Raw genomic sequence first — 21841 nt, forward strand, 5'->3', positions numbered from 1 at the left:
AGCAAAATTTATGGTGAGAATTTAAAAGTTAGAATTTTAATCAGTTACAAGTTCAAAATCCATATAATCACTTTATTACTGTTATAAATATTTATTTTTATTTTTATTTTTACAATTTTTCTCAAATTTTAGCTAAATAGTCCTTTGAATTTTTTTTTAAATTACAGTTTAGTCCTTAAAGTTTAGAAAATTTCAAACAATACACTTTTGTAAGATATATCTCTTTGTTAAGGTAATTCAAGTAAAGTTTCTTTAATTGCTTATCCAAAGTCGTTTTCAAATAACCAAGTTCACAAATCATTTAAATTCCCTATCATTGGTCAAACTTTGTCAAGATAATGACGGCTTGTTTACTAGTCTTTTAGCCTTTATTGAATTTTCAAAGATTTTAATAAATATTCAAATCCTACCAATGAGTGGCTAAAATTGTTTCACACGTCTAGACTTAAGGAATGGATTCCAAAACTCTTACAATTTGGTTGAATGTAATTTTTAACCAAACTTAAGCTTTTAATATTCTAAAAAAATCAAATGTTAATTCCCAATAGGATCTCCGCATGACACGTCCCTCTCCTTGTTTCTCACTGATCTTCTTTGCTTAAATTCATTAAATTTGTTTCAAAACCGTTCAACAGTGGGGTAATTGTCAGATCAAAATCTTATTGAACCTAAGTCTTTCAAAAATTCTCTTATTCTTATCTAAAAGTTATTGAAAATCTAATTACAAATCAGAGATTTTGAAAAGATATTATAAATTTTTTGAGGAGTGTTTTTATCTATGGATTTAGAAAATAAGTCAATCATGAATTTTATTCATATAGAGTTAAGAAAAAATTCCAATCAAGTTCAACAGTGTTAGAAAAAAAGTTTATAAAAAATTAGTTCAATTATATAATTTATCGTCTTAGTTAAAATTGTTTTAAACCTGTATGATAGACTATTGATGAAAGATGAGACAATCAATTTCATAAACTTTGCTTGAAGACCTACTTTTTTATCATGTTTTGAGTTTTAAAATTAAACATATATTATATGTATCTAAAAATATAGATAAAGTGAATAAAATTGATGGTCAACTTAAGTATTTCAAAGTTAAAATAAACTTTTTGGCACAATCGTTGCAATTTCTTGACTTAAGCTTAAATTCCAACATAGTGTTCATCCCCCTCCATTGTTCATTTCAACAGTTTTATATATATAGAGGGTTCTGGTGGGTCCAAAAACAAAACCTCATTTTCTTCCTCTCTACTCTAATACAAATAGTGGAATTCCTTCCCTATCCCCTTAATTCACCCCACATGAACTAAGATTGAACATAAATTTGAATAAAGGCAACTTAATTCATGTTGAAGAAGAAAGTGGTGGTATTAATATTGCAAGTATAATTATGAAAGTTTTGAACCTTCCTTATACTGATGATGATGATAGTGATAATATAGATGCTATTGATAAAAATAATTATTTACAAGATAATTATTCTAATTGGAGGTTATATAAAATAATATTGTAATCTAATAAACCAGTGCTAATCTAGTAGAGTTGAAAATATATGCTATTAGGTTTATTAATTTATATTTCTTATGCAAAACATGTGTTACTTCTTATTTGGACCCATTATGACTTATGTATTGTATCAGATCTTAATATCATGAATTTTAAGTTTATAATTTAGTTAAATTACATGGTTTTCAAATTATCTTCTTTATCCATGTTATTTTCTATTCTCATGTATGTATGTTTCAAAAGATCTTACAATCCTACAATTTACGATCTTCAAACAACCCCCCTATCCATGTAGGATCTGATATTGACAACATTAATACAAACTGTGCTGTTTCAAATGTATGCCCCTTCCCTTGTTTCCCAATCTGATATACAAAAGAATGGAATGACCCCCGTATGCAAACCGAAAAAACATCATAATGGTGCTGAATTTTCTGTCGCCAACTTTATTCTTTTAATAAAATCATCGACTGACATGGTTCCAAGCTCCCCACCAAATCTAGATCTAACTGTAACTGTTTGTGTTTCAACCTCTTTTGAGCCCACAACAGCCATCAATGGAATTTTCTGCTTCTCTGCATTTCTTATGAGTTTTGGCAGGCGCTCTCCATGGCAAACTTCAGCACGGATGCCACAAGATTTCAGTTTGTTAGTCACATCATTGCAGTATTCAAGCTGCATATTATAGACACAACGGAAAAATATTTCCATTAATTCACTGACCGTTTGTTCCCTCAAAATTTTATAAAATATCAGTCTAACTAGTTGGGAACTTAGCAACTCCATAAATACACTTCAGCATCTATTACAAATCTGCAAAGCTGACAAAAACTTCCCACCATAAATCACATTGGCTGTTTTTAAATTCTTTGTTAGAGTCCAGCCTGTGTCAATAATTAATGAGAAGAATAACATTTGGAGGGTTTATTCTAGGAATAAACAGTAACAAAAGGTGGCTAATATGTTATGAGTGAGTTACAAGTTTTATTAGGAGTTTAAAAAACCAGCACCAGACAACTGGTTTTATTTGGGGTTAATATGTGGTTAATGAGTCAATTACAAGAGGTTTATTTTAGAGTTAAATAGGGGATAATTGAAGGGGGAAAAGAGAAAATAATACCGAGTCATTCTCAGTGATAAAAAGATTTTCCCTTGTAAGACGATCCTGCCTCTTTAGTGTCTTTTCTTTTCATCTGAATAAAAGAACGCTTCCTTTCTCAATTCTCTACCTTTTGTGCTGTTCAGATTCTTATTATTACTGTTTATTCCTCCTAGAATAAACCGTCCAAACCTTATTCTTCTCATTAATTAGTGACACGGGCACTTGTCTACCATTCTTCCTATCCAATGTAACGATTTTCCACTATAACACATTACCTAGTGGGAGAGCTGTTTTTCTCAATTAAAAAACAGGTAAGTACAAAATAGGATCAGAAATATTTGAATCAACCAAAGATTTTACTAGTAGTCAAACGTTGCATTACCTGGGCATCAGTTACTGGTAAAACTCGAGCTTGTATTGGAGAAAGCCATAATGGAAAATCACCAGCATAATGCTCTATGAGAACACCAAAGAATCTTTCCAATGATCCAAGCACTGCTCTATGGATCATTATAGGTCTCTTTTTCTCAGTATTTGAGTCAACATACGTTATGTCAAAACGCTGGGGTAGATTGAAATCAACCTGTTTAAGTTAAAAGGAATTAAGTCAAGCAAAGAGGGAAATGGTTCCCTGCTTATTGTTTCATTCAAGATTAAGTAACCAACATGCAAGTAATAAATAGTATTGCCCCAAGTCCTGACAAGTTAAGAGATTTATACAACAAAGCTTATTATAGTCAAGAACTCATAGAGCGACTTTCCTTAAAGCTTTTAACCTATAAGATGGAGGTACATGAATAGTTTTATATCTGTCCTCCCCTCATGAAAGATCCTTTCGACTTCAAGCATCGACAACACAGAGGGCCCAATGTACCTTGTTCTTAAATGAGCGGGGTAGAAAAGGGTATATTCTTGACCACTTGGTCATATAGACTCTAATACACGGCCCTATTTGGATAAACCAATTTTTATAACTTCTAAAATTATTTTAGTAGAAATTTATATACAAAAATTAATCACCTAAGCTGTTCTAAGTTTGCTCAACAGCTTACTTCAATAAGCCAGAACCCAAAATAGCTTAAATGGGTTTTGCATGCTATTTTCATAAGCACATAACCCAAATAAGATGGATTTATTTTGTCCAAATCAGACTGTCAGGAGTCCAGGACCAACTTTCATGAAACCTTAAGCTGTTAGGTGAAGGAAAATGAAAGATCTAATATTTCAACAATTCATGAGTCAAGAATTACCTGTATGGTTGAACATTGCCACTTCCTACCAAGAGCATCCTCAATCTTGATATCAATCTTTGGCCCATAAAAGGCACCTCCTCCATCATCAATTTGATATGTCCAACCTTTATCGTCCAAAGCATTTTTTAAAGCAGATGTAGCTTTTTCCCATATATCGTCATCTCCCACAGCTTTTTCAGGCCTTGTAGATAAATTCACTTCATACTTGTCAAAACCAAATTGCAACAATATTTCTTCAGTAAGATCTAGGACACCCTGGATCTCATCTTTAATTTGCTCATCTAAACAAAATATGTGTGCATCATCCTGTAAAAGAGATATTGAAGTCAAACAAGAACCATATTACCAACATTCAATTTGCAAAAAAGAATTAAAAATCAAAAGCAGAAAACTTCTAGAAGGCTATAAAAATAGTTTACATTAAGGTCACATGCCAGACTCAAAACAAAAGAAATGTCTAGAAGGAAGGCCCAATGCATGAGGCTTACAGAATTGTGGGCTCCAGGGCAGTCATGGGTACACAACAGCACAACCTTACTAGTGTGCAAGGGCACACCATCTACTATGTAAAAATCAACATTATCCATAAATTTTAACATAAACTTGAACAACATAATCTTAGTAGTTCACAAGACAATCAGCAAGGTGACGACAAACCTGCGTGAACCCTCTAACACGGAAAAGGCCATGCAAACTTCCAGAGAGTTCATATCTGTATACAGTCCCCAATTCTGCAACCCTAATAGGAAAATCTCGATAGGAATGAAGCTTCCTTTTGTATAGCAAAATATGATAAGGACAATTCATTGGCCGAAGCTGATAAAGCTCATCTTCAATGCTCATCTGATCATACATATTCTCTTTGTAGAAGTCCAGATGACCACTGACCTTCCAAAGATCAGCTTTTGCCACATGCGGTGTGTACAGTAGATCATAACCATGTTCCATGTGAATCTTCTTCCAGAAATCTTCAATTATGTGTCTCACAATAGCACCCTTTGGGTGCCAGAAAACTAAACCTCCACCAGCATCATCCTGCATCAATATCATAAAAGTCCAATGCATTACATGCGTGATTTTCATCAGAAATTAATAGTTATTGCCAACAGGGAATAATAAAAGGAAATGCTAGCACATCCGATTCATCACTACAATCAAAACAGCAAAATCAATGTGCAGAACAATATAAACAGAACTTTTAACTGTACCTGTATAGAAAACAAATCAAGATCTTGCCCTAGGCGTCTATGATCCCGACGCTTAGCTTCCTCTTTGAAGTGAAGGTAAGCTTTCAACTGCTCTTCATTCTCCCATGCAGTACCATATATTCTTTGCAACATTGGTTTCCTTTCATCTCCTCTCCAGTATGCACCAGCAATAGACTCAAGTTCAACTGCTTTCTTATTTATATTTCCAGTAGATTCAACATGAGGTCCAGCACAGAGGTCCCACCATTCATCACCTTAAGGGAAAAAAAATATAAGGTAAGACAAAAACCAGATGAAACTCCTCAGGCAATAACTTCTTTTTTAATGCAAAGTGAAATTTGTAACAGACCCCCAATAGGGAAGATTTATGTTAGAAGGGGAAAAAAAGGGAAGAAATGGATCAGAGTCCTAAGGATTAGAATAGTCAAGTCAGTTAGTTGAGATAGTTGTACATAATTGAATCTGTTACAGTTGTACATAACTGAATCTGTTACAGTTGTACATAACTGAATCTGTTACATGTAATAGGCAGAGGCTAATAATAAGGAGGAAGGAGGGGAGAGAGGCATTTGGTTAGACAGTTGGGACTTGGTTGGGAGAGGACAGGTTCTCGAAGTCCTGAAGCTCTTTCTTGTACTCATTCATCTTCTTCCTCATTTTATTCCTTTATTTTGCTGTACATTGATCCAGTTCTTGCAGAAACTTCAGCACTCTCTCTGGGCACTTCCATGCCTCTTCATCGTTATTCTACTTAACACTTTCATCTTCACAGTTCCAATATCAGACACACAACATTGTCCATTTTCATTCTTCTCAATCATTTTAAAGATGCAAAAGAAGTTCAGTGCTCTAAACATGTAGGCTTAGTGGCCCTATAGTGAGACAGCTAAGAAATATAACTTCCCTACTTGATTGAAGGTAATCAAATAGAAACCACATTAAACCGTCATTGACTTTATTTATAATGACAATGTAATAATAAATACCGCTATCTAATGTAATAAATAATATATTTCTTATTTATTTACAATTATCCTCAATAGTAAGATTGCATGGCAATTGACTGAATAAAACAAGAAAAATAATTTTCATTAGGGGCCAGCAGCTAAACAAGCCTTTTCCACATTAAAAAGGTCTATTACTTCTTCACCAGTGCTTGCTTATCCTAACTTCAACATTCCTTTTGAAATAGAATGTGATGCATATGGCAATGGAGTAGGAGTTGTTCTTATACGACAAAAGAGACCTATTTCAGGTTGCAATCTCAGTAAATCAATTTATGAAAAGGAGTTCATGGCTTTGGTGATGGAAATTCATCATTGAAGATATTATTTGTTAGGTCGTAAATTTTTTGTTTACACTAACTAGAAAAGCCTTAAACATTTGTTGGAACAATGCATTACTAAAGTTGACTAACAATGTTAGATGATGGCTACATTGTGTGATTTCATTTTGATACAATTTTCAAGCCTTAGAAAGAGAATAGGGCAACAGATACACTTCCAAAAATTCATGAAGTTGTTGAACGGAGTTATCACTTCTACTCCTATCTGACTTCAAGGGCATAACCTATATGAGGAAGTTCATCAAGATCCTATACTCCAAAAAATCATCTCTAAACTTAAGACATAATCCAGCAGCTCATACACATTACTCCTTTCACAATAGAAACTTCTTATATAAAGGCAGGTTGGTCATTCCTTCAAAATCCCCTCTCATTCCTATATTATTACAAGAGTTTCACTCTTCTACTAGTGGACACTTTGATTATCTTAGAAAATACAAAAGATTGACTGGAAATCTGTTAGGGCTACGGGTAAGGATATGGGCTCATATGAGGCCAAGCACACTATGGAGGGTTTACACTGGAAGAAAGAAGTGTATAGGCAATAAGAGTGACGTGGCAGAGAGAGACGTAAGTGGTTAGCTAAGGAAGGAGTCTGTTATAGTAGTGGGATGGGTGTGTGAGAGAGGGTATCTTTTTGGAAACCAAGAAGTTAGTTATGGCGAGAGGGCACTAGCTCTCTGTAGGAGGCTAACTTTAGGCAGTAGTACTCATTATACTGATTTTTCTTTTTATCAAGTAATATCAGCTTCTTTTCCTCTTTTCCCTTGTTTGAGTTAGTTAAATTCCTTGTTGATCTTTACCGGTTTGTATCAAAATCTGTATTGGGTAGGCATGAAGAAATCTATCATGGAGTTTGTGTGATCTTGTGACATTTGTCAGCAGCAAACATATATGGCTATTACTCCATGTGGTTTGTTACAACCATTGCCTAATCCAACCAGAATATGGGAGGACATTTCTATGGACTTCGTCACTGGCCTTCCACAATCTAAAAGGGTTTGATACTGTTTTGGTGGTTGTTGATTGGTTGTCTAAGTATAGTCACTTCATTAATTTAAAACACCCATACATAGCTCAAAGTGTGGCTGCAACTTTGGCAAATAGTATAAAATTGAAAACATGGCCATTTGGGCTGAAATTACCTTTCATTTTTTATTATTCTTCTGTTCTGATGCTTCCATCTATTGGTAACAGAATTAATTAATAATACAGTGAATTTTTCCCAGTTCAGGGTGTTTTGATCCAGTTTCTAACAGACAGATTCTCACTTTATCCAAGAGAAATCTCAGCAAGGACTTAATTCTACCAACCATATGTGCAATAGTGACCAGTTAGCCAATATTTGTTTCCTCTAGGAACTTTGTAAGAGCAAGGTAAATTATCTCAGTAACAAGTGAGGCATGATTGACATGTACAGCCTAGCACAAGGTAAAGTTTAATAATATAGTAGTTTATGTGGATTACAGGTACTACACCCAAATGACTATACACCCACAAAGTCTAGTAGTGATCATGAATCCATAAAGCAAACCTTTTCTATGTTTCATGAAAACTTGTAGCATATGCACATACATGGAATGTAACTACTAGAAAATTGGGCCTAACTCACTCATAAAAGCTAGCTCACAAGAGGAGGATTGTTCAAGCCTCATAAGGAGTATTTGGTGTGAGACATCTTAAGACCCCTACCCTCATGCCTAAGATTAAACAATCTGGTGCGTAAAGTAAAGTTTGTAAGACTAAACATCTACAAGTGACCCAATTTTCAAACTAGATAGACTTTGATATCATATTAGAAAATTGGACCTAACTCACTCTCTAAAGTTAGTTCATAGGAAAAGGTTTGGTCAAGCCTTAGATGGAGTATTCGATGTGAGACATCATAATAGTAACAAATTAACAATCAAGAACTAAGTGCACACAATCACTATTCCTTTCATCTCTCTATTCCCTCTCCTTCTAAGTTTCAACATGTGGGAATTAAATTAGTTAAAATTTAAAAGAGCAAGAATGCTACCAATATGATATATTGTGATGGGATCTTCCTTAATGCTTTCCAAAATTTCCAATTTGTATGGTTCATTCAAAGCAATTATTCTTCTATGAGCTTCGTCTCTCGAAACTTCTTCTCTTGCAAGGGGCAAATTTCGACCAATAATTCGATCCTGCAGACAACACAAGACATAAATAATTGTGTTCCCATAATACATAATATAATGCATAATTAGCAAAAAGCATGTTAACAATAGTACGGGGCTCCCAAAATATAAACATTTAAAGTAATTTAGGTCTAACAGAATGACTCTGTTTACCATCTCTTTCTTGATTTTCTTCAAATCTTTATCAGTCAAAGGCTCCATATCAAAGTCATAATAAAACCCATTTTCTATCCAAGGCCCAATTGTGACTTTTGCATCAGGGTAAAGCTTTTGAACAGCCATGGCCATCACATGAGCACACTGCACACCTGCAACTTATTAGTCAAACTAATGATACAAAAGCAATTAGTAACCACTATTACCACATTCATGTACACATAATAAATCACACCAACAACAATAAAGCCTTATCCAATTAAATGAGGTCAACTACATATATCATACAACATCATTGAAATCAGTCAAAAATCAAATTTTGAGGGACAATAAAATCACTGCACAGAATTTATTTAGTATTTAGAGCATGGAAAAAGAAAAGTACTTGAAAAGCATGTAAAGTGTAAACAACCAAATTAAGCGCTTATTCAACTAGAACTTACTTTGATAAATTTCACCATAAAATTTATAAAATAAGTTAAAAACAACTTAAGAGAAAGTTGTAAGTCACTTTGCTTGGCTAAACCAAATTCTTGTAAGTGCCTATTTGATGAAATAAATCCACATAAATTCAGCAGAAATTCTTCTACTCACTCCGTTTCCTTTTGGTTTTATTAGCACATAAACATACTAAATTACTAACTGTTAGTATTATTAGTCAGCAACACGTCATTATTTATGCATAATTATTATCAACAGCATTATGATAGAAATTTCTAATGCCCGTGATATACATATTGCTTTCAACACTTGCACTACAATTAATTGAATTAAGTTCAAAAGAAAAAGGAAAGGACAAAATAATTAAATAAATAAATCAATAAATCAAAAGCAAAGATAAAGCACTATACTGTAATACATTTTGGAATACATAGTTAGCAGCTGTCATGCGTTATGATAGAAATTCAGATGCATTTTTGTCTCAGAACTTAACAAAAAAAAAAGTGTTTATTTTTTAAAAAATAAGCTGAAAATCTTGTTTCTTTTAACGTCCCTTCATCCAGAACTCAACTATAGAAAACGCAAGAAACGACGTAAGTTGCATTCTACTGTAGTAGTCAAAACAGAAGCAAACGACAGAAGCTGCAGCGAAACGCGGAGGTTTCACTGAAAACAGAAAAAGGTGCGAAATGGAAGATTACCGTGTGGCGGATTCTGAGAAGCCTCGCTGACGATTCGTTAGAAGGCAGAACAACCTTGTTCGGGTTCGGGTCCGGATTCGGGTTTGGGTTGGGGTCGACGGAAAGCGGAGGGTGGGTGGCGACGGAGAGGCATTTAGTTTTAGTTGTTGGAGAGAGGAAGGAAGCAAAACGGCGTCGTGCTTGAAGGTAAGGAATAGAAGAGAGTGATAGTGAGCAATAGGTTGGTGCAACGGTGAAGGTAGCCAACATTTTGAGAGAAGACGATGAAGAGGGTGAGCGTGTGAGAATTCTTCTATGCCTCACGTTCTTCCCTCATCCAATTTGCATCCACAACAGCAGATATTTTGTCAATTTTGGTTCTTCTTCTGTGCATATATTACTCGGTCACTGTTTTAAGCCTTTTTGTTAGATAAAATTAATTAAATATATATTTATTTTAATTTTAGTCTTTATCACTTCTTTTTTTTTTTTTTCGCACTTGAATGTGATCGTGAAAATTTTTTATATAAACAAAAGCTAAACTTGATACCTTACTTTATTCTTTATTATTGAGCCGCTTGTTACTCGAAACAATATCCGTTTGTATTTTTATTTTTAATTTTTAAACTTTTAAACATTATTAATTATAATTTAATTTTAATCCTCATACTGTTATTATTCATTAAAAATATAATATTTTATAAAAATTAATACATGATAACTTCTAAATAAGTTGTATCATTAATTAACAATAATTAAGGATAAAAATTAATAATTTTTAAAAGCATAAAATAAAAAAAATTTAATGATCAAAATCAAATTACAATATATTAGAAGCGATAATGATATAATTAAAATTTTATTAAAATTTAAATAAAATATATTAAAAATTATAATAGAACATATTTAAATTTATTTTATAATATTATCATTTTAAAATATTTAAATAATTGAATTGTATTATATATATATATATATGATAGCAATTTTTTAAAAATATATTTATAGACGAATAATAAATTAAACTAAATAAAATCATAAATATACTAATTTATATTAATTTTTTTAATATATTCTATATAACCATTAGACTAAGTATAATTTATAATTATATTTAGTAGTTTATCATTTTTTTTATATTTATCAAAGATTTAGCTTTTTATTTAATAGATATTGTTTTTAAGTAAAATAATTATATAATGAAAAAAGAGTCAATTTATATATTTTATAAAAGAGTATCATTTGCAAATTTTATTGAAAAATCTAAATATTATCAATAAATAAATAAAAATATTATAATAATAGTTGTATTATAAAATTTATAAATATTTAAAATAAGTTTATTACTTAATATTTACTTTATGATTTATAGATTAATATAATTTTTTATTAAAAAATATTAGTCTAAAATAAATATTTTTTATATATTTCATATATAAAAATACTTTAGTTAATCTCTTAATTAGATTTTATTTATTACGTAAGAGATTTTAATCCATCTTAATACTTTATCTAAAAAGGCTTTTGTAGTTTATTATTAATTTTGGGCTTTTTTCTTACTCTAACACTTAGTTTACAAAAAAAATTCAAATAACTCCAATGCAATTTTTATTGTGTAATTAAACCTTTGTCTAAAACCTATTGTATTTTTGGTTTATAAAACTTAATTTATTTTTCATTCATTTAAATAGACATTAGAATAAAAAAGACTTTTTATAATAGGCTTTTATATTGGTTAATAATTAACCAATTTAATAAAAAAATGTGATAGCATTTTTAAAAATAACAAAAACTCTTTAATATCAGTCGTTAAAATAATCAATATAGAAAATACTTTCTTAATCAATTATTTTTGAAAGTGACATAAAAAGTGCTTTATATATCTATTGATGTATTTGATAAAAGTTCATATTAATTAATAGTGTAGTAAAAAATTCTAACAGAAGCTTGAGAATGTAAGTAAGAGATCGTGTTCATTGATTTCAATTTATATTATTTCACTTGTGCACACATGTGAAATGTTTCATTTTGAATTATTTCTATATTAGTTCTAGAAATAATTGATGTAAAATGTACTTTATACATAATTTCTGTAAGTATTGGCATGAACATGTGGAAAATACTTTTTATATCAGTTATTTCTAGAATTGATATAAAAAGTTTTGTAATTATTGTCATTATTGTCATAAACTTTGAAGGAGCATAATTTTTAATACATAACTTTAATTTATGTTTGTAACTCCCTAAATTTTTGGTAATATTGTTTAATTATTAAGTATCTATATACATGTATTTTATGTGTTGATTGACATGAAAATGATTATTGGAAAGTTCGTATAGTATAGTTTGAGTGTAATGTGAATTATGACTGGACTGGAATAGATTGAATATATATATATATATATATATATATATGTGTGTGTGTGTGTGTGTGTGTGTGTGTGTGTGTAGGCTAAGTGTGGATGTTGCTGCAAGGCATTCTCGTTGTAGCGAGAGGCCCTTGGGCGTGAAACATAAAATTGTGCCTTTCTTGCTGTAGCGAGAAGGTACTAGGGGAGAAAGATGAAATTGTCGCCTTGTTGCTGTAGTGAGAGATCTCTCGCTGTAGCGATAAAGCCACAATTTGGACTGCATTTATAGGTACAATCTCGCTGCAGCGAGATTCTGCAGAAACCAGAGTGCAATTTTGTCTGAATTTTTTGCTGCAGCAAGGGAGAGAGTCGTTGTAGCAATAGTGTCGCGACCAAAGAGGATTTAAAGGAGTTTAAGGTTCGAGAAAGGTTATTTCTCACATTCCCTTCGAAATTTCTTTGATTCAACTCAAAACTCTATTCCACCAATTAAATTGCCTCCAAAGCCTTTTAGGAGCTTGATTGAAGGTTGTATTTGTGTTGGGAACATTTGGAGGTGAGTTTTAATGATTAGGGTTTTCATTTTTCATCCCCTTTCTCTGTTTCTCGATTTCCTTGGATTCTCATGGAGTTCTTCCATGTAATTAGGCCGAAATCCGTGTGAGGAGCACTTCCGTGGTTGAATTCGAGTGTGGGTCTTCAATTTAAGGCAAAAGGGACTCTACCCTACTCTATTGTGTGTGATTTGCCATTATTTCGTTGAATATTGTGATGTGGCTGAGTTAGATGGTAGGAAATTGTTGTGAAATATGATGTGGGCCATGTGTTGTGAGAGGTGAATATTATGTATGTGGATGAGAGAATGGGTGGTTGCCTGAGATTAATGAATGTGGATTGTATATATATATTAAATGTCGTGTGATAGGATAAAGGCATGTATGTCGAATATTGTGAATGGATATAGGCACTTGTGCCGTATATTTGAATGAATATTATGAACAAGTGTGGGCCTAAGGGCCGTGTAATATGCATGATTATTGGCTTCTTGTCGTGCACTGTAAAACGAATGTGGGCCTAGTGCCGTGTATTATGCATGATTGTGGACTTTGTGCCGTATACTGAAAATGAATATTATAATGTGTGTAAATGAGGCGTGATTAACTCCTATATGATGTGCTGTGAATGGTTCAGCAATACACTAGGGGTGTGGAAGATGAGGATGATAAAAATACCTTGGGAAAGAGAAAGTGGTGGTATCATCGACAGTGGGAGCGGATGCACCACAGACCACATACTCTCTTTCTGACTAGACCTCCGACCACTACCTTTGCTGAACGACCTGTGACTACCCACATAGTATTTGTGATGCGGGGGTAACCAGTGACTATCTATAGTGAAAATTTGTGATCACAGTGTCACCGTGAGCGTGACTAGCGTGCAGTGAGTGCACGAGACTATTGTTTGTTAATTTTGTGTGTGTGTAAATTGTTTGATGTCATAAGTGCATTGATGTTTGAATTAAATTGAATGGAGTAGTATTGCTGTCTGTAGATATATATATATATTTTATGAATTGTGTTAGAAATGAGGTAAGATAAGTGCAAGGTGAGACTCTATGTTTGTTTGTGTAACGAGTAGTATAGAGTACTCACTCTTACATTCATTTTTCAGATAATCAAGACGATCAGTACCAGTTTCAGTGAAGAGGTGGATATAACTGCTATAGGACTTAGGATATCATTTTAAAATTAATGTATTTGAATTAATCTAATAGCAGTGATTTGATATGAATTTTGTAACCTCTTTCCTTAAATTTGAAACATTTTAATGAGGATTTTATTTGAATGAAAAAGTTTATTCTCCTTATTTTTGTGAAATTCATTATTTTGAAAAGTAAAATTAAGGTGTTACAATGTTAATTATATGTCTATTTCATATGATTTTTTAAAATCTATCCAATTCAAAAATAATGCATATTGATGAACATTGATAATGAACATTGCATATTAATGAACACTAACAACAAACAATGTATATTTTTCATTTATAGATTCAACAAAAATTGACAATAAACATTGTATATTGATAAACATTAATGAGAAGAACAATTTCTACATAAATTGATTAACTGATATAAAATCTCTTCACTTATTATATCGCCTGTATCTATATTGGTTCATCAATTAATGTTAAAAGGTATTTTTAATTGACATAAAAGACACATTTTTTTTTGTACTAGTGAGGTTTTGCTTTAGTTAGTATATCTTTTTTAAGACTTTGTCTTTAAATGGAAAACTTTGTTCCATGATACAAATGTTTAAATTAAATAATAACTAAAAGGACATGTTTTATGTGATGGTAAATAACTAAATTGTTTATATAATGTTCCCTGTTAAGTTATTTCATAAAAAAACTAGTAAATTCAATATTAAAAAATATTCAGTTAAATAGTATTATGGAACAAATATTATCAAAGAAGCTTCAAAAATAAGTTATTTATAAATCATTTAGATTCATTCTCATTGAAAATGTTTTTTTTTATATATATTTCAAAAGTGTGGGAACAATATAAACAACCCAAGTATAATTCAACACTTTAACATAAATAATCTCACTGCTATGATCGAACATCTTAAACAAAGTTGTGAAAAATGCTTTTATGAAGTATGCTTTAAAGCATCAATGTTCAGTTCCTTTTATGGCAATAACATATTAACTGTCATTAGCAATAGCTTGTTTAGCAAGGCAGTAGCAATGAATTTTTTAGGCGACACTAAATGATGTATAAAGAAATAAAATCATTAGTGAACATTCCATGATATAAAAAAAAAGAAAAAGAAAAATCATAATAATAATTAAATTATAACTACAACTCATGCTTATCTTCCTTTATTTTTCTTTGACTTCTACTTCTGTCATTGTATGTTTCCACACACATTCCACCAAATATAGTTTTGTTGATTTCACTCTACGTAGTGTTCAAGTAAGTTTTGCAACGTCTCAATCATATGGTGAGTAAGGGATAAATTAAAATATTTCCACAAACACTTTATCTTAAATAATACATACTAACATAACTATATTACATTACCAAGTCATAATGACATCATATCTATAATGTATTAATAATTATTACAAACCTAAGTTTTTCTCAAAAAAGATAGCAACTAGAGAAAAACATCAAAACATAAACAGATAATTAAGTTAGCATTCTCCTCTCCATATGATCCCTTCCTTACACATACAGTCCATCTAGAGGAAGGTCATCATTAAGACTCAAGTAAGCAGCTACAAAGTAGAGAGAAAAATATGCCTCCACTCTAACTTCTCTATGTATGATCACTTGGTTAACAAAGGAGTTATTAATGAAAGTTATAGTTAAAATAATAAAACTCGTAAATATGATAGTTTTGTTGGAGTCATTGGATCTCTATGCTCCCGCTCGCACACTAAAGGTCAAGGTTCGTGCAGGTGTATTTGGTGTATCTTCACTCATTCTGCATCCATATACATATATTGGACACATCACCAAAAAAAAAAGTACACATATTCATAAACAATTATCCAAGACAATATTTATGCTTAAATGAAATAAATCTTATCTAAGCAATCAAATAATCTCACAACAATCAATTAATCACAAAAAAGTTTGTTAAATTTAAAAAATGCCATTACATTTTTTTACATAAGTTATTCGTTAACTGATATGAAATATATTGTAGAAAGTCATTTTTATATTAATGTCTTTTGGGCAGCAATTCACAAAGCCTATTACAAACACTAGCCATAGCCCTAAACCATGCGACCTTCATAACATAATTCAATTCCTCCAATCCATTTGATGAAATCAAATTTTATTTCACACTTTCTCTATCGTTTACATATCAATTTGCAAAGAATACAATCCAAATGTTCATTTTTATATCACAAATAATATGAGAACATAGAATACCACAAAATTTAAAAAGTCAACAATCACATAAAAAATTTGAGTTTGCTATATCATAAACAAAAAAAAATAAACCATCCAATTTGTAATACTTGCTCATCTTAAACACCAACTTTTCTTGATTTTCTATACACTGAACAACAACTAATGCACATGCCTCCTCAATCTCATGCTTTACTTCTTTAAAATTCCAACTTGTAAATTTTAGAAGCCTCATACTCAATCTTGTAAAGAGATGTGATCACCACAAATTCTGAAAATAGAGACTTAACATTAGTTAACAATTCATTGTTTTTATATTCTCTCAAAGCTTACACAAAGTTATGCATAAATTGAATAATTACTATTCTTTTTTCCAATATATGTCTTGATCAATGAATTAATATTTTCACATTGTGAAGTAGTTCTTACATGACCAAACAAATTATCATAAAAATATGTTGTAGTCTATAAATGCTTGTTCTCATATGTTTTAGAAACCTATTTATTTTCTTCAACTCCATGTTTCATAATAATTTACTTCTAATACTCTTCAAATTCATCTGGAGTAAAATTATGATGCATAATTGTCTTAAAATATTGTGAAAAGGGAGAATTCTTGACATTTTCTCATACATTGTTATGCAAGTGCCATGCACAAAGTTGATGTGATGAAAAGGAAACACATGTTTGATTGCCTCTTTATAGAACTATCACTGTTAGCTACAACTCCTTTTCGTTGTTATTGCACATTGCTTCTAAAAAATATTTTAAAACCCATTTATATGTTTTAATTATTACATCACAAACCAAAGCAAAACCAAATATGATCATTTGTGCATGATAATTGCAGCCAAAGAAAATCAGCAAAGGATAATTGTATTTATTCTTCTTGTATTCATATTAAACGCAACGATATCACCAAAACACTTAAATGAGTTTACTACATCCATTAGTCAAAAAGAGATTTTTCAATCTACCATGCATTATTCTTCTTGTAGAAAGCTTAAGGTAAGACATGCATCTCCATCCTTACTTTGAGCATGCTTTTGACGGTCAAAATGGTTTTACAAATCCTTTTTCAAGGAACCCACATCGCTATATCCCCTTTTTGAGCCGATAAGTATCCCATTATATGACAAGTTCTAACTTATAAGTATTATATTTTAGTAGTTGCCAATGTATATTTTGACACTTAATTGCTTCTTTTTCACATAGTTTGCACTCAAATTTCATGCAATTTATATTCTAATGCATTTAAGTTCATGTCATTTAAATTCAGCAACTTTAGCCTTAATTTTGTCAAATAATAAAAGATATTTGATCCACTCTTCTTATGATAATTTTCTTAAGGGCAAAGGCTCAATTCTATCTTCAAAACACTCTTCATATGTCTTATTTTGAGAGTTTTTACCATTTCTCATTAATAGAAATGATTTGACTTTGTTTTGCATGAATGTTGTAATTTTGTATTTTCGTTCAATCTAACTTCTATCAACTCTTTTGACTATAACTTTTCTACAGATAATAATTTTGCCTTATTTTAGTTGCATTGGATTTTACACAATTGGAGCTTCAAAATGCATATATGATTTGCTAGATTTTGAGTTGTTTTCTATTTTTTTTTAATGACTTTTTGAAGAAGTGTCAGATTTGCTGAAGTCGCCTAGAATTTCAAGTCTCGCTCAAGTAAGAATTACCTCGTTTGAGCGAAAAATATAGAATTCACACCAGATTTTTTACTGATATTTTGCTTGAGCTAGAACATACATCGCTCGAAAGAGAATTGGCTCACTTGAGCAAGAAATCTTGAAGCAAACTTTGCTCTTAGGTTATTTTTCATTTGAGCAAAAATTGGCTCGTATGAGCAAAAATTCACTTATTGTCCTATATAGATTGATGATTTAGCTCAGAAAGGAGAGTTGGAGCGGGCTTGGAGCCCCAACATACATTAACCTAATTTGGCATTGCAGAATAGTGGAGGAGCTTGGGAAAGTGATCAAGAATCATTGGGAAACTAATTTCTATCTCTTTTCCTTATATTTTCTTATTGTAATGTATGCCATGAATGGCTAGAATTCTAGGAATTGGATGTTATCTTCATATTCTGATTGTTTTGGTATTTTTAATATATGTTTGTTCATTTGCCATGAGTTGGGTGTGTTTATTTTGCTTGTAATGCTTGTTTTTACCTTATGAGGAATGATTTATGATCCGAGAATCTAGGGTGAGTTGGGAAACTACCTTAGAACCCAGTTGGAGTAAATACACACAATAGATTAGGACTCTAGGAATAGATTTTAATATATTATATGTAATATAACTCTTACTAGTAATGATGAATTATTTGTTGATTAGGTAAGGAATTATCACTCAATAAATATATCTTAAAATCTCGGGTGAGAGGAATCCAACGAGTGAATATAATGAGAGTGCATCATAGAATTTTGGTAATTGTTAATGTGTGTTAGAAGCAAAATATAAAGAGGATGATGAAGTCCAATCTTCAATCTTATCATAGTAGTTTAGTTTGCTTTTATTTACATTTACATTTGTATTTATCTTCCATGAACTAAACTATCAAAAACCCAAAATATTGCTTAGTTGTATATTTGTGAATATTTAGGAATTTGTTGATTTTAAATTGAATAGCTGAAATCGCTTAAGTATTCACATTTTATGTGAATACGACACCCTTTACATTACATTGAAAGCTTAATACACTTGTCAAAAATCCTTAACACTAACACATATGAATGCAAGTTATCCACTTGAATTTTGTATACATTAGTTATTACATGGCATGCAAGAATTAAGTGGATAAAATTAAAAGGTGTTAAATCATGATTATGATGAGCCACAAAGGACACCACTTTCCATTTTATATAAGCATATTTGAAGCTTTGCTTCACACTTAGTACAGATAGTTAGTTTATGCTCCCTTGATTTATTTGTCCTTATAAAGTATTTTTTGTTCCTCAACCCCTCTCTATTTGCATACAAATTAACACATTATAAGATCATTTTCCTTAGTATCTTGTTATATTTCATCATTTCTAACAGCAAAGCCATGACATCTAGCATATGAATAATAAAAATTCATACTTTCCTTTTTTTTTTGCCAAACTCCAAATGGCATATGTCATCTGATTCAAGTCTATTATTCATTTATAATCATCATGTGTTATATCAACATGTTCACTTTCATTATCATCATCTCGTACTTTTCATTTACATTTTTATGGCTACTAATAAAATTTTGATAAAAAAATAAATGTCAATAAATTTTGAAATAGTACTCTAAATCAAGTCAATTTCACATTCGTAGACAGATTTAAAGTCACTTACACATGTAGTTTAAATTTAAAATAAAAAAGAATGATCCAAAAACATTGAAAAGAATTCTGTTTTACATTCATTTTAAAAATTGTTTTAGAAAAAAAATTAAAATAGAAATTGTTTCAAAATTCTATTTTAAAAAATGCTTTAATTAGAAAAGAAATAATCTTTTATTTAATAGTATGAATATAATATAAATTCCTAGTTTTTTTTAAAAACTTTAACTCTTGAACATAATTTTAGAGTTCATTGTGTTAAGTTGAATAATAATATATACAACAAATTTTGAAAAGTGTTATGTGTAGTTTAAGTTTTACTAACATATTTTAAGTTGACACGAGACAATGTTTGCTTACAGTATTTTATTATTAGACTCTTTCTTAATATGCTATATTATTATATACATTTATAATATAATAATATAACAAATTGTTAAAAAAATAGGCTTTTATTTTGATATTTACAGAAAGAGAATGAATTATCTGGCAACCCATGCAAAATATTATGTCAATTCAAAGTGTAGCAATAAAGCATAATAGCAAAGCAAAGAAAAACAAGTTATAAACAAGTACAAAAAAAAAAAACCAGTTAAGCAAAGCAAAACAATAAATTTTAATTTATAAACCAGCAACAAAACAAGTTATAAACCATCAAGATAACGAACCATACTAGTGGTAAAAAGGCTTTTTACATCAGTTAAAAGAGGCCTTTTACATCAATTCTGTATCCGATGTAGATATAGGCGATGTAGAAAATCTAGGACTTTCTACATCGGTTGTTTATAATAACCGATGTAAAAAATATTCTTAATGTTCATCTTCGTTAATGACGTCAGTATTTCTCTTCTCGAAGAGTTTTAACGTTTGCGTCAATATTATCAATATATTTTCTTAAGTTAAATTAAAATTCATAAACGTCAGTGTTTATGGTATTCGTCATGTTCTTCATATTCATTGTGTTCGTCGTGTTCCTCAAGTTCTTCATGTTCGTCGTGTTTGTCGTGTTGATTGTGTTCATCGTGTTTATTATGTTCGTCGTGTTTATTGTATTAATCGTGTTTCATTATTGTTCATCTTTGTTTGAATCTGAAACATAAAGAAGATGCAATGTTCATCAAATCGTTTAATATGGAAGAAGAAACAACAAAAAGTGAAATAACAAAAAAATGAAAGAAATTAAAATAATTGATATACCTAGAAAACCTTTGCATGTTCCTTGTCTACCAGCTAACAGAATAGAAGTTTCATAAACTTAAGAAAAATCTGTGTTCGAGTCTCCAATTTATGCTATTTCGCTGGCGCGTATCTGAAAATTTGAAATTTGAATTGATTCTACATCGGTTCCCAGAAACAACCAATGTAGAATAAAAATAACTGATATAGAAAAGTTTGCATAAATTTCAAAAATCCCACCATATTTTTTTTACATCGATTATTTTTACAACCAATGTAGAAAGTACTTTTTACATCAGTTCTTTTAACAACTAATGTAAAAAAGTTTGCAAAAATTTCAAAAATGTCACCTCATCTTTTTCTACCTTATTTCACAAAAATCGATGTAAAATCCTGTTGTAAAAAGTGTTTTTTGTACTAGTGCCACTAAGTCATAAACTAGTAGCAAAATAAGTTATAAAAATAAGACAGCAACAAAACAAATCAGCAAAACAAAGCAAAACAACAAAGTTTTAATTTATAAACCAACATGCAAAACAAGTTATAAACTAGTAGTAAAACAAACAAAGAAAGCAAAGCATGATAAAAATGAGTTTTAATTTATAAACCAACCACAAAATAAGTTATAAACTAATAGGAAAACAAATCACCAAAGCAAAATTAAAGAACAAGAAGTTTAATTTACAACCTAGAAGCAAAAAAAGTTGTAAACAAACAACAAAACAGACCTACAAAGTAAAGCAAAACAACAATTTTAATTTATAAACCAGCATGCAGAATAATTTATAAAAAAAACAAAACAAAATAAACCAACAAAGCAAAAAAAAAAAAAAGAATTTATGTCTTGTATATAACAATGTTGGAAATAGAACCAACTGAATCTAGAAAAGAAGCATAGAAAAGAAATATGAAAAATGTGGTAAGGAGGGAAGAAATATTCTTAGAACTTGGTTTTTTACTTTTCTCTATGAAGAAAGTCACGCTTCACAAACAGAAATGAAAATCACAAGCAATCAATTAATCCTAAAACAAAAGTCAAGTAATACAAATTGTAAAGAAAAAGTTAAATTATTTATCATTTCCAAAATGAAATTTTTCAAAATTTATGTATTGAAAACCCTAGACTAAGGGAATGTTTGTCTATATTTTTAAAAAGAGTTTTCTCTTTTTAAAAATTAAAAATACATGTAATTTTAGTTTT

The 21841-nt window shown here is 30.5% G+C and overlaps 1 protein-coding gene across 6 annotated transcripts; it reads right to left on the bottom strand.

Moving 5' to 3' along the window:
* Positions 1-1864: 1864 nt before the first annotated feature.
* LOC113856525 (threonine--tRNA ligase, chloroplastic/mitochondrial 2) lies at positions 1865-10244 on the bottom strand. Of its 6 annotated transcripts, XM_027488389.1 has the most exons (9): positions 9872-10022; positions 9601-9740; positions 8727-8873; positions 8432-8579; positions 5067-5320; positions 4516-4893; positions 3856-4164; positions 2988-3188; positions 1865-2178 (listed from the first exon to the last, which is right to left on the bottom strand). In XM_027488389.1, the coding sequence occupies exons 2-9, from the start codon at positions 9616-9618 to the stop codon at positions 1918-1920; spliced, it is 1716 nt and encodes a 571-aa protein (XP_027344190.1). In that variant the 5' UTR covers positions 9619-9740; positions 9872-10022; the 3' UTR covers positions 1865-1917. The 6 variants fall into 6 exon arrangements, with proteins under 6 accessions (XP_027344190.1, XP_027344173.1, XP_027344181.1 ...); XM_027488372.1 differs by lacking the exon at positions 9601-9740 and having other exon boundaries at positions 9872-10244; XM_027488380.1 differs by lacking the exon at positions 9601-9740 and having other exon boundaries at positions 1865-2120; positions 9872-10222.
* Positions 10245-21841: the final 11597 nt, after the last annotated feature.

This window comes from Abrus precatorius, unplaced genomic scaffold (genome assembly GCF_003935025.1).
Source record: "Abrus precatorius isolate BTA unplaced genomic scaffold, Abrus_2018 Scaffold1, whole genome shotgun sequence".
NCBI lineage: Eukaryota > Viridiplantae > Streptophyta > Magnoliopsida > Fabales > Fabaceae > Abrus > Abrus precatorius.